This window comes from Rhagoletis pomonella, unplaced genomic scaffold (assembly GCF_013731165.1).
Source record: "Rhagoletis pomonella isolate Grant_MI unplaced genomic scaffold, Rhpom_1.0 Rhpom_scaffold_00013, whole genome shotgun sequence".
NCBI lineage: Eukaryota > Metazoa > Arthropoda > Insecta > Diptera > Tephritidae > Rhagoletis > Rhagoletis pomonella.
Window position 1 is genome coordinate 22,384,758 of NW_023458567.1, and position 18,708 is coordinate 22,403,465.

Sequence of the window (18,708 nt, forward strand, 5' to 3'; positions counted from 1 at the left end):
TTTTTGCACAAAATGATAACAACATATGTAGTAGTTCCATAATCAAGTTGCATGCAAAAGCTAGGTGCACCGAGATAAGGGCTTTATAAAATCTATAAAAAGCTGCAGCAATAAATATAAACATACATATATAAAAATATTTTTACCCTGAAATAAAGAACGAGAAACGAACGAGAATAATGAATAAATACCTTCGTTGTGAACTTGAAATGCACTTCAAAACTTAGCGTATCTCAAAGTAACGGTAACTGAGATAATCAAATCTTGTTTTATTTCCTTCAGGTATTGATAACTACGACTTCATTGTTGTTGGCTCGGGTTCGGCAGGTGCTGTTGTTGCTGGCAGACTTAGTGAAAACCCTAACTGGAAAGTTTTATTGCTAGAGGCTGGCGGTGATCCCCCCATCGAAACAGAGGTAAGTCAAATAGAAAAAAATACTTTTGTGGGTTTTTAGAAACACTTTCTTCCATTCACCCTTAATTCAGTTTGTTGGATGGCACATCACTACGCAGTTCACCAACTGGGATTGGCAGTACCATGCCGAACCGAATGGCAAAGCTTGCATGGCTATGGAGGGAGGCAAATGTCATTGGCCGCGTGGCAAGATGTTGGGCGGTACTAATGGCATGAATGCAATGATCTATGCGCGCGGCACACGAGGCGACTTCGATGACTGGCGTGATCGTGGCAATCCCACTTGGGGCTACGACGATGTGTTGGAATATTTCCGCAAAGCGGAAGACTTACGTTCGACCAGCAAAGACTTCAAGGAGGGTGATTTTGGCAAAGGCGGCCCTATGGGCTTGAATCGTTATCTCTCGGACAACGAGTTTCGCACTACGATACGCGAAGGTATGGCTGAAATGGGTTATGGCAGTTCGCCGTCGTTTAGCGAAGGATCTTGGGTGGGACAGATAGATATTTTAGGCACACAAGACGGCGGTCGTCGTATTACCACAGCACATTCGCACTTACCTAAAGAAAGAAAGAATTTGCATGTTATTCGACATGCACATGTCAAGCGCGTGAACTTCGATGAGCAAAATCGCGCAACCGGCGTTACGTTTGTGCTGAAGGGCAAAAAGGAATATGAGGTAGGCGCTAAGAAGGAAGTGGTGCTCGCCGCTGGAGCGATTGGCACGCCACAAATTTTAATGCTGTCGGGTAAGTCTTCGAAGTACTATAGCAACCACATTACTTTTAAATAAACATCACTCTTTGTTCTAGGTGTTGGCCCCAAAAATCACTTAAAAAAGATTGGCATACCAGTCGTGTTGGATCTGCCAGTTGGCGAGAATCTGAAGGATCATGCCAGCTTGCCGGTTATATTCCAAATCGATAAATCCACCGCACGCAAGCCCACCGATGAGGAGCTCGTTGATGCCATGTACAACCTGCTGATGGGTCGTTACAGCAAGCTGTTGCACCATGAAGCCACAGCGCTGACGGGTTTCATTAACACCACTTCGCTGCATGGTCCATACCCCGACATTCAAACCACAAACTTCTTTAGTTTGATGCAGAGCCCTGAGCTAAAGGGTTATGTGGCTGCTACAGGCTTCAATGAGCGCGTTGCCAAATCCATACTCTCAGCCAACGAGCACAGCAATACATACATCACTTATCTGCTGCACCTGAAACCCTTCTCCGTAGGTCATTTGGAGCTAAGCAGCGCCAACTATCTGGATAAACCGAAAATCTATCCCAACTATATGTCCGATGAACGTGATGTATATACATATATACGCGCGTTGAACATTTACTCTAAACTCCCGGAAACAAAAGCGTTCAAAAAACGCGAAGCAGTTCTGCATAAAATCGATCTGGAGGAATGTAATGCTTTGCCTTATAGATCGGACGACTACTGGCGATGCTATATCAGTCACATGACTACGACAGTGTACCATCCAGTAGGTACAGCAAAAATGGGTCCTTACGGTGACGCCACAGCTGTGGTGGACTGGCGACTTCGGGTACATGGAGCGAAAAATCTTCGTGTTATTGATGGTAGTATTATGCCCGACATTGTGGGTGCGAATACAAATGCAGCCATTATTATGATTGGCGAGAAGGGTGCTGATATGATTAAGGAAGACTGGGCTGAGAAGCACACCGAGTTGTAGGACAGTGATAATATTATGTGTGTAAATAAATGTTTTTTTGTAAAAAATCGTTCACTCTGTAGTGGCAATGAATTGGAAATCGCTCAAAATGGAGGAATATATTTATTTTAGTAATAAGTCCTACATCGCTCAGCCATCAAGTGCGCACCTGTAAAGTGGTAAGATTTAAAAGGGGAGGATTATCTCAGCGCTAGTCGCAGCGGTTTGCGACAGTCGAAAAAAATACATGCGGCATCCTTTTGTGGTTTCCCAAAATATGGACATACTTGGGCCACTGTTATTGATCCTTAGTGATATCACTGCGAACGGTAACTGCTAAGCTAAGGTGAAAAACTCTGCATGCCAAAAACGAGGTTCAATGACGGCAGATGTAAGTTGTGGAGAGCTCATCTGTACCAGTTTAAAAGTAGGATTAAGGTTAGTTAGACTGTAAATTCGCAAACGCTGGGTGTTCTAGAGAAAGAGTTGGGGTGGTTCCCCCTCATGGTTCTGGAAGCAGCCAGTGAAGAACCGTTTTATTACTTAATGTCATAGCGTGAATACACATCGTTCAGTGTCAATTTGACGTAGCGTTGACGCTTTTGTTTAGTTATGGCACTACGGCGCTAACGCTGGGCGTCAGAACCGCTCCGCCCAACGCCTTTGTTTAGGTATGGCAGTATGATCAACTGAGGGGCTGGTCCCCATTAGCCTGACTAGGAAATAATCAGACTCGACAGATCGGTCTGATATTACCGTACTAATTTAGAGCGCTTCAGAGGTGAGTCCAAAGCCCGGATTGCCGCTCGTTTGGCAGTTTAGATGCTTACATCCCTTTCCGATGACCTGTAGCTAAGCAGCCAGTTGCCTCTAAGTTAGGGCTGCCATAATCCTGAGCCCATCGACCAGGACACTTATTCTCTTTGGTTCTAAAACATATTTGATCTGAACCTTAATTATTTAAATAGAAGTATGATTTTTATGAACTAAAAACTGCTTTAAAAGAACTTTTTCAAAAGACCAGAAGTACGTCCTACAAAAGCCCATCTGGAAGCTCTTCTTTGAGTAGCGAAAGCAGAAGCCCTTTTTAGTGCCTCTCCGTACCAAAAAGGAAGGAGAACAGAATGGCTTTCAGAAAGGCCTTTTTGAAGAGATTTTAGTTATCTACTGCGTAGTATGTGTGACCCCTCAGCCTTATACCTGTTCAGGAACTTGCACTTTTTTGGCATTTGCCTGAAAATACAGAATTCGATTTTAACCAAATAAACTCGCCAGATATTATTCAACATGTTAGAAAATTTTTTTCATTATCGATTTTCGACTACTAATGACAGAAAGCTTAACCTTTTTTCAAAGCAAAAATCTGCTAAAAATTAGATGGGTGTCTTCATTGACCTTCATTAAAAAAAACCAGGACAATTTTAGTGTGGACCAGGACATTAGTACAATTTGTTTAAATCAGGACAAATCCTGGAAAACCAGGACGTCTGGCAGCACTCTAAGTTCGAATGCAGCTGCAATGCTTCCTATTTACGATACTCATGTACAATTGGATGAAATCAAATTTATACATCATTAAATGAGCAACATCATCCGTGTAGGCAATCACTGGGCAGTCTTTAATTGCCAGCTCCTAGCAGACTATTTACGTGCACAACCAAAACAGATGTGAGAGAACACCAAACTCTGGCGTGCCCATGTTTACCCTACAAATGTACATTCCAAACGTTGTCAAAAAGCAAGCTCATATAGCTTAATTAAACCGCCACAATTAAGCCTTTATGTATGCGGGCTTTATTTATTGATTTCATGATCGTGTGTAGAGTAGGGATGTCGGAAAAACATCGATGCATCGAAAATATCGATGTTTTGCTTCGATGCATCGAAAATTTTCCACTCGATGTATAAATAGTCGATGTATCGATGAATCGATGTATCGATGTTTTTTGAAAACTGACATATACGGTACATTGAACCGTCAATCCAGTTTTTCAATTGTTCAAAACAAAGAAGTGACTTTGGCCAAAAAATTTAAATGGCTGCAAGAAGTTCAGTTAGAAACATAATTAGCTCAGTTGCAGTAATTTATTTCAAATTTTCTACAATTTTGCTAATAACATATTTTGTTGTGAAACATTATCTGAAAAATCCTATGCAGATCGATGCATCGATGTATGCCCTTCGATGCATCGAAAAATATCGATGTACATTTCGATGCATCGAATCAAAGAAAAACATCGATGTATTCGCTGCCTTTATATTTGGGTGTATTTTATTTTAAAAGGCACTGCACAAAAGCTGTTTACACGCTGTTAGCACGAACACAAACCATTAATACATGGCCACTCAAACTAGGTTTGATACTTTCAATCTTTGTTGCCGTTAGGAATGTATACTTTGGGAGCCATTATCTGGAAAGAAAAAGCTGTGTGTGCACTGAGCAGAAGTAGAGATTGATCTTTGAACACATTACTTTCGACTACATGTGAGCTGCCAGAATGTTTGGTTCCAGGTGTAAGAAAAAAATTATATTACTAATTGGCTCATTTAACGTAGAATTTCGTTTACTTTTAGAAACTTACGTATTGGCAGAGCTTGCCTTTAAGCTAATTTTCCCTTGAAGAATGTCTAGATAGAAAAATTTTCAGAAAATAAGAACAAATAATCACTTTGGAGGATATCATACCCTAAACAACAATTTTGTATAAATTTTTCCTTGCAATTTACTAAATATGATGGAAATTAAGCAAACTTCAAAATTGTGCTATTTTGAATAGATATTTAAGTTTGGGCAATTACGTCCTTGAACAGAAAATAATCGCTATTATAGGGCTGCCAGACGTTCTGGTTTTCCAAGATTTGTCCTGATTTAGACAAATTGTTCTGGTGTCCTGATCCACACTTAAATTGTTCTGGTTTTTTAATGAAGGTCAATGCAGACACTCTAATTTTCAGCAAATTTTTGCTATGGAAAAGGGTTAAGCTTTCTGTCGAAAATTTGAAATCGAAACGTTTTTTCTAACATGTTAAATATCTGGCAGTGATGGAAAAGTAGGCACAATAGTGCCATTTTTGCATTTTAATTTTCAGAGGCACTTTTGGCACAATTATAAATTATAGAAATTTGACATGATATGCCGGTATATAACAAAAATCACATACTAAATTATAGATTCAAAAATTACAACAAGTAAAAAATTAACACCACTTTAATTAAAAAAGGCCGTGAAAAATATTATGTGGCAACTCTTGACAAAACGCTGAATTCTATTCAGAATACGCAGTACGAAAAGTAAGATTTCGCAACAAAAAAATTTTAATTCAGAATTTTTAGATATGTAATTTTATAGTCCACTAAATATTGATACGTTTTTTGCTGGTGTCATGCATTTTCATGAATTTAAAAAATTTTCGAACACACTTTATATGGAGGAAAATGCGTGTAATAGTAAGCTTGGAATCTCTCAAAAAATTCTGAATTAAAAGTTCCTTATTATGAAAACATGCTGAATTTTTTTACTCTTTGAACAAAGTTTGAAATTTCGATTTGTGAACAAACATATACATGTCGTTACCTTAATATAGAACGGCCCTAACTCATATAGTCGCTGAAATACAAAAAAGCCGTAACTAACAAAAAACTTGTATTGCTTAAAATGATGTGGGGACTTAGAATTCGATGAAATGCATCATAATCAATCAAAAGGGTATTTTGAATTTTTACTTAGTTACGGATTTTTGTATTTCAGCGACTATATGAGTTAGGGCCTTTCTATATTAAGGCAACGATGTGTATGTCTAAGAGAATCCTTCATCAAAGTGATTTACTGTACTAATTTATTTAATTACTGATTGTTACATTACTTCAGTATGTTTTAAAAATACTATTTCTAAAAATATATTGTTCTTAAAAGGCCTTATAAGAAAGCAGTTTTAATTTTGTGGCACTTTCATCTCCCTTTCGGCACTATTTTTGATGATCATTAGGCACATTTTGAAATTTTGATATTCCATCCCTGATATTTGGTGAGTTTACCTTCTTTGTAGGACGTCTTTTGAATAAGTTATTTGAAAGTTTTTATTAATTCATAAAACTCATACCAAATAGTTTTATTTAGACTTAAAATGCTTACTGAATCTTATTTGTGATGCTAAGTAATATAAACATATACTTAAGTACATTCGCGTAAATTGTAAATAGGAAACACCTTTCTTGGAAGCATCAAGGGAAGCACTTTTTTAGTCTTTGTTGCGTAAGTCTTTATAATGGCTTCACTTAAGGCATCAAATCTAAATTATATTCAGGTTATGCCTATACAAAATGGCAAAAATGATCAGGAAGAGAGTTGTAGGATATGGGGAACTTTGCTAATGGTGGTAAGACAAACATTCCAGACCACGTTAAAGGCGCCGCCTTTTCCAAGTTACGTCATCGTCACGAGAAATTGTTCTTTTGTGATAAAAAAAATTCAGAACTTGAGCGTGTCATCATCACCAATTATTCAGCTCTACGGATTGTGCCACAAAACTGCATTGTTTATAATATCAGAACCATAGCAACTGAACTTATAGGGAATATATTGGCACCATATTCACTTGTATCTTCGTTTTTCATTGGGTTGATAAGTGTCCTGGTCGATGGGTCAAGGATTATGGTAGCCCTACCCTGCAGGGAAAGCCCCGGACTAGTGAACCAAATTTTTAGTTCTGTACTAGATCTTTATCGCCAAAAACGAACCAGTCCGATAGTAATTAATCATGGTTTGGTAATACAAAAAAAAAATTGTTATTAATATTCTAACATCTTGGGGCCTTCCGGCATGTAGGTAACCAATAACAGCAAGCAACTCTACACACTCACCTACAGCTAAAGTAAAAATTGTTTTCAAATTCAAATGAATTAAACTGATTCAAACAAGTTTGATTTAAAATTGAAAACATATTTCATTGAAAATAAAATAATAATAAATGAGGCACGTCCCCCCGTGCGGATAGGGGAATGCCCAGTAGAAATACAGGGGAGGCGGGAAATAAAATACAGCCCGTGGATCAAAACTGGTAAATGCAGTGAAAAGGGTAATCTCTTTATGTGCTTGCTTACTATAGATAGTATCAACCCATTTCATGTGTTTTTCTGAATCCATTTATTTTTCGTTATCTTGATCTTATAAATTTGTTTATTTTAGCGGCTCACGGTTGCATTTTAGTATCGAGAAATATTCACTCGCCGTGTAAAAAAAGCGATTTCATAAATTTTCCCTGCAATTCGCCTTTCGGAAATAAAAAACATTCTTTCGAGAGGCACTTTACATGCAAGGTGCCACTGCTCATGCAACTGATTTCTGAAATTTCTCAATTTGACAGTCTACTGCATTGCCCGGTCTGACACGCTCTTAAGACGGCAATGTAACCCTGCTATTCCCACGCTCAAAATAAAAAATTAAGCTTTTAGAAATAATGCCATGAACCAACTAAACAGATCACCCAGCCCGGCAACCGCGTATTTGTAATTGCATTTGAAAAAAAAAAAAAAAGTTGATAATGTCATTTTTTAATCGGTTGTTTCATTCATACACATGGTTTCATTCCGTTTCATTCACATGGCGGCGAAAAAATGACGTCGCTGCGAAAAAGAATACTTGTTTCTCGCACACCGTCCTGGGTGATCTTTATTCGTTCGTTCATAAAATAATGCTGCCAAATTTTGTTCTGTTTGAACCAATACGTGCAAAAGTCAAAAGCGCTAGGAAACAGAATACGCTATCAATAAAACGATAGTGGCGATAGTACTAAAACTATCGATAGTATCGTCGATAGTTTGACAGCTCTAGTGCACACATCGTAACCTTTTAAACAGGGACCGCAAATGACTGTTATGGGTGAAAATTTGTTTCTAATAAATCAACATGAAAGAGTACTCAGAAATATACATATGATGTAGTATATGAAAATGATTGCCTTTTAGAGTTCTATTCATTTGTGCAATAAACCAAAATTTTGTAATTTTTATGTTTTTTTTATGTTTTTATGTCGTTTTGGAACCTACATATTTTACGTAAAACCCATCCGTTTTGCTTGTGTTTTTCTGGCGTCATTTCCTATGAGGAAACACTTGTTATATCTTTGGCCCGAAAACTAAATCAATGATTTTTAAGTAAAACTTATGAAATAACAATTATTTTTAAACGATAACTACAAGGTGAGTTTTATTTTACAACAGAAAAATAAAACAAACCGCGTAAGTTTTATTTCTGAACGAAAAATAAAGCTCATTTCATAAGTGTTATTTATTGAACTAAAAACAAAACTCAACAAGTATTATTTTGCGAGCAAACATAGAACTCATGAAATAACTCTTAAATTTAATGAAAAAGATAAAAATCAAAACATAAGGAATTAATGATGATTTTATTCCATATCGCTTATAACTGTTACGGTCCCTGCTTTCAAATAAGTTGTTTTTTAACTATCTTCTAATGAGAGCACATTTGCTTGCCACGTTTCGATTGATTCCTTTTATGCTCTAGAACTCCACACAAGTTGTCCGATAATAGTTTTAGGTACGCACCAGTCACACTATACTATAAAGTAAAGCTGGAAAATCGTGTCGATAGTCACAACCATCGATAGTTTAGATAGTACTGTCGATAGTTTTGATTAAAAAAGTCAAAGGATTAGAAATAACCACTTTTATTGAAAATGAGATTACGATTGATAAAATATGTCGATATTTTTGTTAAGGGATAAAAGTTGATCAACGATTTTTTGCTTCAAGCAGCATCTGCACTCTGTAATATCTATGTTACTGAATAAGGTACATATGTATTAGTGAAAATTGTGCTTACAAAACCATCTATGTTTTCGATAGTCAAAAACCATCGATACTATCATAAGTTCCATCGATCGTTTTCCAGCTCTACTATAAAAGCCACGAGTATCAGAATTTCAAACAAAGGTCACGCCACTTTGAGTCTTCATAGCTTCTTTTCTATTGCATGCACATACTTCTTGAATTCGATTCTACTCTCCAAATACTATCACTTCATTATAAACTCAAACAAGAGCAATCAACGCACGAAATTTTGCAACGTAAAAATAATAAATATAATAGGAGAGTCACACTTTTATTTGTGAAAATTTTCCGATTTAATTTCTGAATTATGTGCATATTTGGCTTGAAAATATGTATGTTGGTTCTTTTTTTGTTGGATTTACATAATCTACACAACATATTTAACCTGATTTTCGTCAATAAAGGAGCGAAAATTATGTGTCCGAATAAAAACTGTCGAGTTAATCGACAATTCGAACTAATTGAGAATTGCCCATATATGACCAAATTTTCAACCTTTTCTGGATCGAGAAAGTAACACAAAGCTATATAATGGTTGCCATATAAAGGACCTTATGTTCTCTTTTAAGGAAATACGGCCTTTGGCCCAGTCTCGTTATTTGAAAGTGTTACATTTGTTCTCTTTTAAACACCACAAGCATCGCAACTACACGACCCCCTGGAATAAGTGTTGCTCCTATTTTGCTGGAAAGACGGGTCCCGATCGACATGTGAAAATGGTACTATCATCAACTTGGATTCATATGTAGGTGTATGTAGTAGAGTTTGGGTACCCCTTCAATGTTATTATCACTCCATTATCGCTTTTAAAAATTAAATCCTCACTATTCCAATAAAAAGTGTATAATTTCGGAGCTAGTTTGGGAACTCAATAGCGGCAAATCTTTATTATAGAAGTATAAAGCTTAAGTGGCAGGTTTTAACAAAGAAACTAGAAAGCAAATTGAGTGCGGTTTCAGGAAGAGATTTAACATTTTTGTCAGGTTCAAGCGTATGAAATATGGGTAAGCGTTTTGGTCGTATATAAAGCTATGGAAAAGTTTTTAATGAACTTGTTCCGCATTTATCCGAAATCATTTTACACTAGTAGGTACATTTGACTATTTTTCAACACTACACGACCTGATGAAAGTATTATGCGTGGAAGAGGCAGAACTCACGCTGGAATGGCACGTTAAATCTGACGGAATCTCACAAAAGGAAAAACCTTTTGGCGTTGGATACATCAATAAATTTTTGAGAATTTGAGTAATGCTGGTATTAATGTTCTTTGCGTTTACTATGCGAATAACAATAATAACTTTCTGACATCCGCTGACGTTCCTTTCAAACCAAAAATTTCTTCACATAATTAATACGTAACTACTTTTTTTACATCTTATTTCAAATTTATTGTGAATAGTCAACACTTTCAATTATCACTTCCCCACGAACTCGCATAGTCGCATGTGTAATAACGCAAAAATATAAAGACTTTCACTATTACCAAATTTTTCGGGCTTCAAGTGCAAAACGCTCAGCTCCTACTCACACAGAAAATATTTATAGTTGTCAATTTGCCTCTTGTTGTTGTTATTTACCTTACTGCTGTATATATGTACGTATAATTGTAGAGACACCTAAATAGTCGAAAAAAATCCCAAAAGAATGGGAGTAAAATAAACAAATGCAGATAATAAATTGGTAAAGCATATGGGAACACACTCTTCAAGTGTAATATCACAAAAGCCGCCGTTTGGCTCATATGCATACAAATATTTAGTAATTGCGAATGATTTGCGCATGCGCACCGTTTGCTTTGTTTGCCAAATGTGATTTCTATTACACGTTTTAGTAGTTAAACACGAAATTAGGAGTTGAGTGAAAGACATACAAAGCGTTGTTGATTGATTGGATGGCTAAAAAGCGGGTACCAAATCTTTCATTAATACACAAACCTTTGTTGGATGGTGGATGCTGTAATTGTTGTTTAAATCAGTAGATACATGCTTTTATATAATTGCTTGCAATATAAAAGTACATATATTCAGTACATCCCTTTGTAATACACAAAAAGAAATAATAAATGTGCATAATGTATGTACATATGCAGATAGATGCTTATTCATGTATCGTGAAGAAATTTTGGAAAAAATTTGTGGAAATAATTTATTATCAGAGGGTGTAATTAAAGACTCAGTGGAATAAATGGGTCACTTTTACGCACTATTAGTAAATAATGGTATTCAGTCAGGAACAGTACCGATAGAATTGGAAACTACGACCATCGTCCGAGTAAAGAAGGTTAAAAATTCCATAATCGCTGAGGAATTTAGGTCAATAAACACCATTCCTAGTTTGGAAAAAAACAACTAACTCACTACATTGAGTGTAATAATATATTCATAAACGAGTGGTCATCCAGGGCTATGAATTCATGTGAAACTGCGCTAATCTTGGTATTATTGACCTTAAAAGAGCCTTCGAGACGACTGATAAAGAAAGATGTTAAAAACTAGAATATATCGGTATAAAAAACACTGAACTTGGTGGGTTGAGCAGTTTTCTCTTCGATCGGAAGCATCAAACTGTCAACGAGTGTCAAAAAAGTTAGCAGTCGATATTGGTTTTCCACAAGGAGCGTTTCTAGCTCCGTTACTTTTTAATATTTATATTAACGATTTAAATATAGTGCTGTAAGATAATACTGTTTGCTGGCAATACTCTTTTAACGATCCGGGACAGAAATCTAGCTAGGGCTAAGATCTTGACTGTTTATACAAATAGTTTTGCGTAAAAATAGTTTTGAGTTCATGGTTCTATCTAGATTCTAAATAAGTTAATGTTCGCCCCGCAAGCTACAGTTTACAAATTAAAGATAAAATAATCGAGGAAGTAAAACTCAATAAGTATCTGGGTATATATGTATATCGGTAATAAGTTAGAATTTGAGCAGAATATTGAATACACAGTTAATAAGATTGCCACACAATTTGGTCTCATAAAAAGACCATTTGTCGATGGCTGAGTCCAAGATCGACCTATCTCGGCAGCCAGTTCGAAACGCCATATCTCAGAAAACTTTTCAAGAACGCCCTACTTCAACATTTGATTGAAGAACGCCCTATTTCAGAATTTTATCGAAAAACACCCTATCTCAGAATTTGGTTGAAGAACGCCCTATCTCAAAGGAAAATACATAGAAAATGTGCTGAGATAGGGCGTTTTTGAACCGAATTCAGAGATGGGGCGTTTTTCAATTAAATTCTAAAATCGGACTTTCTTCAACCAAATTTTGAAATGAGGCGTTGTTGAAAAAATTTCTGAGATAGGGCGTTTTCGAACTGGCCTTCGATATGTACATAAGTACCTAGAAAGCAGGTTTGAATCCCTGCTTTAGAGATCTATATCCAAACCATATTTCATATATTGTCCAAGGACTTTTTCATCTTTTTTCATAGCCAACTACACACAAGTTGATAAACAACAGAAAAGCCAAACCACTTTTGCAGGAGTCATTCCAGGGGTACCAAATTTAGCTGCACGTGATCCTGTCAGACAGTATCGGGTAAATATGTTATGGGAAAAGTTTCACCAATCTCTAATTTCTAATTTCCACTAATATTTAAATTATAAATAATCTTCTACAAACCTACAAAAAGGGATTATGATTGAAGAGTAAAATTAACAAAAAAAAAAAACTTTTTAATAAAACATGTTTTCAAATTTTTCGATTGAGGTAAATAACCGAAATTTTACTTTTCCCGTCCTGTATCCGCCAATGCGTGGGAGCTACTGCATATTTACCAGGATTTCTAACCTACTTCTTCGTTGAAATAAATGTGCATGTCCCAACAAGACATCGTCTGAAACTATATTACCAATACATCCACTTAGATACTGAACAGTTTTATCTGAAGTAGTCAGCAGTTGTAAATCAAGACTACAAAATTACACAATATTTGTTAAGAATGGTAGGGAAAAACGCTTTACCAATGGTTCTCAAATATTTATTTACTTTTTTCTACACATATTCCTAAAAGATACGGATTTTTACATACTAAATTTTAAGCTGTATGTGCAGTTATAAGATTAATCTTAAATATTTCCTCGATAGTATAGGGGTTAGTAGTCGCATTTTTAGTTTCACGCAAATCTCTTTAAGCGCTGTCAATTTTTGCGGTAACTATATCTTCACACACCCAATTTGTTTGGCCATAAATTAATTCACCAGCTGAGCGCACCCATTTCTATGGGGTAATTTCTTAACTAAGTAGTAGCCAGATTTTAACACTTCTTTATATCGCCTGCTTCACGCTACTCATTTTCTTTTTTCCACAATTATTTATACATTGTGTGTTATCTTTAAGTGCATATGTGGTTTTGTTTAACTTAACGTCAGGCGTGTCGGTTGACGCGTTTGTGATATCGACTGAAAGGCACCGTTTGCGTGTGTACACATCCGCAAACTACAGTGATGAGCAAGCAAATTTTGGCGTGGTCAATCGCACCATTTTCCAGCGGCACAATTTAAAGGGCTTACCTGAAAAAAAAAAACAAGAAGAGGGAGCGTTAGTTTTATACAATAAGTACGCATGTATGTATGTAGATATAAACTGAAAAGGTAAAACTTATTTTATTCAAGAAAAAAGTTGTGTACATTTAAATGTCAATAACTGTTAGTCTAAGTAGTGCAATCTTTTGTAACCGACGACTTATGAATGATATTTTAATACGACTACGCAGAAGTTGCACTCCGTTAGACCCCACCCTGTTCGCTTTCGAATGACTTAAAACGGAATTTCTTGTGGCTGATCATATAGAACAACCCAGTGACATTTGAGACATAGGTTTATTTGGGTTGGTAACTAATTATAGCAATCACTTATTCGACCATTGAGGACAGTGCCAAAACGTCCTCTTGATACCTGAAAGACATAAGGTGACTGAAATGGAGCTAAGACTGCCCCTCTTACCCTCTATTTTACTTATCCATCAGCCCCAACTTTTGTAGGCAATTTAAGTTGGCGCGCGTGTTTGCTGTCGAACACGTATTAATTGTCATTTTAGCATACATACATACATTATTACATCAGTACATGTAAACATTAATGTTTAGCAAATGTAAAAGCAAACCTTTGATATTCAGCTTTTAAAATTGTTATATGTATAAATATGAACATTCATGTAACAATTAGCCGTTGATAAAATCAGGATTTTAATTGCTTATTTATTATGTATACATATGTATATATAAACCTCTGTGTACTCCATACTCACAACGAATACATGTAACATGCAACATTTAAAATTTTCGCTCTAATTTTTACTACTTCTCTTTAAGTACATACGTTACTTCATATTTGTGATATTTTCTTTTTTTTTTGTAACTTTGAACTTCAAAATGTTTTCCTCTACAATTTCTTTCCTTCGCGTAATCTACTTTCAGCTCTAATTTATGTACCGCAACGGGTGGAGACAGTCACTGGTTTTTCATCACTCGTTCATTACGTAATAACTATGTACATATGTATTTAAAATATGAATGTGTTTAGCTAAGGTGGCGGGAGATTTTACCACATACTGCCACATAAGTAGTCAAGATAATACGTGTTTAAACATTTAAAGACTAATACCCAAAGGGAGTATACCCGGAGATGTCTCCATGGGATTGAAATGGTACCGACTACTAAATATTGCATTAAGACAGCGCACCAAAAATCCGAAGCAGCGTCTATTAATTATAACAGTATTGAAAATGTCATCTCAGTCTAGGGCTTTAATGAGACCAAAGCCTGGAGGGAAAAAAATCGGAAGCGTTTGACAGCTCGTCCTAGGTAAAGTTAAAGTGGCAAGAAAAGTAGGGAGGCAAACTAATAGCCCAAGTCTGTATCGGTGACCATTTTTTTTTTACTAACAAATTTAAACTTTTTCATATATTTTTTCGTGATAAAAACTGTGACAATAATTTGTCACCGATATAGAATAGACTGCAAATCGGCTGTGTGGCAAAAGAGCTCTTAATTACCTTACTTAGAGTAGAAGTATAACCACCACGTTCGCTAAATTTAAGTCGGCTTAACAATTTATAAAGTACTTGTTAAGGAATGGGCGAAGCTATGAGAGATGTAGTGTTCAATATCCTCTTCTTCTTTTCGTATATGGAGCTGTGACAAAATCGTTGGTGGGCTATCAGGCAGTGTTCGGTTTTTACACCAACTACTAACTTTAGAATGAAGCGAACAAGCCGTGTGAGAGCTAAAGACCGCTTTTCATCGTCCTATGGGAACATGTGCTTTGTACTTTAACAGATGGGTTCCGCTGTAACACAGCGTTGTACACATCCAGTATACGACATGTCGCCTTATTCCTCATATTTTAGCCGTGCACGCCATTAAAGGCCCACTTGGACCTGTATCTAACATTTCGTTTTCAGTCGACCTAAAGGTATGCCACCTTAATTGAGAGAGTAAGTTCTAGTCCCTCTAAACAAGGTGGTTTGATATAAGGAATGCTATATTTTGCCCGTTAATAATGCTACCTCGGTATCAGTAGGGTTGATGCTGAGTCCACATTCCTTAGACCAGATATTTACAAGATTCAGGGCATTTTGTTGTAACTCGATCCGAACATGCAAATGCTTATCGCTTCTCGGTTATCCGAAAAGAAAAATGCCTGAATTTTGCATCAGACTTCAACTTAAGCATCGGATATCAGGTGCATAGCGTATTGTGTATTTTCAGACCTGGTAAATCTGCCATAGACCAGATATTTGCCATAAGAAAACATCCGCGAGAATAGGATGAGCACGCATCCTGTATTCATCGATGACCTCAAAACTGGCAAAAATTTTGGTATATAAAATTTTGAAGAAATAGCGGAAATCGATTAAAATTTTTGAAGAGGATATGCAGTATGAATTTTCCCAAATTTCCATCTATTGCAATAAAAAAACGGATGACACACAGTCTTGTCTGCATTGCAAACAAAGGTTCAATTTTAAACAGCTTCAAATGTACAAAACATCCGCTCATTAAAGCAAGATGCCCAAACAACAAACGGTTACCTAAAAATATCAAACGCTATAAGAGCTCCAAACAGAGCTTGAAAAAGGCCGATCAAATTGCGACCTTGGTCAAAATTAAATAACATTTCCACACTTATCAAATGCAATTAATAAAAGTACTTGTAATAAAGAAATACAGGTACCAACAATCACCATGCATACATGCATACAGTGCTTACAGAGTATGTAGTACATATGTATGTATGCACTTACACAATTCCACTGACCTAATGGGCCATTTAAGAGCAAATGTTATGGGTTATTTATTGTTGTTTTTTGCACGATAGTTAGATACATATGTAGTTACGTGACTTTTGATACGGGATGCATTGTGAAGTTGTGCGACATACTACATACATATGTTTGTAATTTGGCAAAAATTTGGTTTTTGTAAAATGTGTGCAACTATAAATGGTAATGTAGTATTAGACATTAAGTAGGGAAATGGAATGTGAGAAAATTAGAAATGAAAATAATTTACGTCAATTCATTAAAAAAACAAATTTTAGCAACACGTGAAGAGACCTTCGAAATGTGAGGTTAATATGTTTGTGCAGCAGGAAAATTAAATAAATGTTATCAAACAATTTTGTATGAAACAACTAGCCATGAAAAAAAGGCGAGAAATATTCCTGTGATGCTTAAATCATGAGATATAATTTCTGATATATGAAAGAAGTAAACAAGTATACTTTATACCCACAAATGTAAAATGAGTAGGTACCGCTCAACGACTATCACAAGAAAATTCACGCTTTTTATAAAATACTCGAAATTCAGTTATAGCTGTGAGCAGCCTTTTTTCTCACATTTTGTAACTGACATTTTATTCCTCAGAACCTACAAACAAACGTCTGAAACCCCCAAGCTTTAGGTCTGGCCGCACAAGAAGTTATGCCTTAATAAAAAGTAGATTTTGTGCGAGTTGCACTAGAAGTTTCCTGACTTTCTCGATTTTGCCAAGTAAATTAGTCATTTAAATCGTTAGTTTTGTTATGAATAAATATTTACTAATTTTGCCCTAACAGACGGAAGTATTGCGGATTAACGAGCCGCAAGGTTGAGGGTTCAAGTCTCAAGGCTAGTAGAATTTTCATTTATTTCGTGTCTTCGTTTATTAATTTTTTATAAGTTCTATATTTTTTTAACCTTGCTTTCAGTTATTGTTGACTTTAATAAAATTCAACTCTAAAATTTAAATTAACTAAAAGTAAAATAGAAAATGTGACATAAAATAAAGCAAATGATAATAAAATAAAGTAAAATTAAATATATAAATAAAAAAAAAATAACAAATTAGATAAACAATAGAAACAAATTTTTTTTTGGCAATAGCTCCAACTGAGGATCGAACCTTGCAGCTACAGGCTTGTAGCACGCAACTCTCCTCACTCGGCTACCGCGGACGCCAAACTCTCCTCATTGTTTGCTTACTTCTACAAAGACAACAGCTGGCCATTTTAACCAGTGTTGTCATCGAAAATCCCTCTGATCCGAGTAAATTCCCAAAAAATTTCGCGCATTTGTTTGGCCGCTTATGCGCATTTGAAAGAGGAAAATGCATGAGTTAAAGCAAATAAAGGCTGTTTATGCAAATAAGCGAGACCGTTTGTGAACCGTATAAGACGGAGCCTAAATACGCTTTAAAGGTCCTCGTAGAAATGGTTCTCCAGAAACTGTAAGCACTTTCTTCGTAGTGCGAAAAATTTGCACAAGAGGAGTTTGACGTATTATACCACTTTCTTGTCTTGCAGCTTCTAAAGAAATAGTTATACATACGTGCCTCCGAAATTGACAGCTATGTGGGCAATTGCCTAATGTACTGCTGGTATTTTCGTATTTGGCTTCAGGATCCACTCATAGTGCGATGGCGATACTCAGTTTTCTAGACTTGTCAACTCGAGAGAAGGGGACACCCTCTAATCGCACACTCGCCCGCTTCTTCATTCCACGAAAAACCATTATCCCTGAGCCTCAATATATATTGACGATGTTTTATCTAAGAGACTTTCGTTGCCAACCTGAACACCTGATCGCAGTCTGATTGTCCATCATAAAGGCGGTTCATTATACATACTAGGGATGTCGAAAAAACATCGATACATCGATGTTTTGCTTCGATGCATCTGGGCTTCAATGCATCGATGTTTTCTGTAAACTGACATTTCTAGTACATCGAACCGCCAAATATAGCTTTGTCTTAAATTCAAAGAAAGCAAGATGCGGTTTTATAGCTCATAAAGTTTAAGTATAATAAATTACAAGTTTCAATTGCTTTGATTTTTAATATTTTGCTGACTTGCACTTCGATATACTAAAATTTAATGAGCTGTAAAATCTTGATGAAAATTTGTTGAATTTTATCAAGATTTTGTATAAAGCTTGAAATATCGTTTTACATGGTTTTGGTTAAAGCATGAAAAATATTTCATACCAACCTGGCACAGATCTCAGATTGAAAAATGCCCAACGCCCGTTTTGAATCTTTCTGTGAAGGTAGGCGTCTCGTCGGTGGCTGCAAAGTATTTCAAATTTATGTCTATACTTGGAATATCCAGGAATCCTTCTAATGTCGGCTGCTGCATTTAGCGGACTGTCAACTGCTGACCAACTGTATTTTGAGTATTTGGTTATGAATTTTGAGAAAATTACGAAAAACATTGCAGTAGTTCATTTCAGATTATGTCCTTTAAAAAGTGTAAAAAAA

The 18,708-nt window shown here is 36.0% G+C and overlaps 2 protein-coding genes across 6 annotated transcripts in view; one reads left to right on the top strand and one right to left on the bottom strand.

Annotated features, from left to right (window-relative positions):
• Window positions 1–2,196, top strand: part of LOC118748990 (glucose dehydrogenase [FAD, quinone]) — a 36,079-nt gene extending 33,883 nt beyond the window's left edge. For all 3 annotated transcript variants that reach the window (XM_036483765.1, XM_036483766.1, XM_036483767.1), the window contains 3 exons: window positions 283–416; window positions 487–1,165; window positions 1,229–2,196. In XM_036483765.1, coding sequence (XP_036339658.1) covers window positions 283–416; window positions 487–1,165; window positions 1,229–2,124 — 1,709 coding nt within the window. In that variant the 3' untranslated portion in view covers window positions 2,125–2,196. The remainder of the gene's footprint in view (window positions 1–282; window positions 417–486; window positions 1,166–1,228) is intronic.
• The window catches only part of LOC118748995 (flotillin-2), a 516,275-nt gene that overhangs the window by 230,917 nt on the left and 266,650 nt on the right, over window positions 1–18,708 (bottom strand). The window lies entirely within an intron of this gene.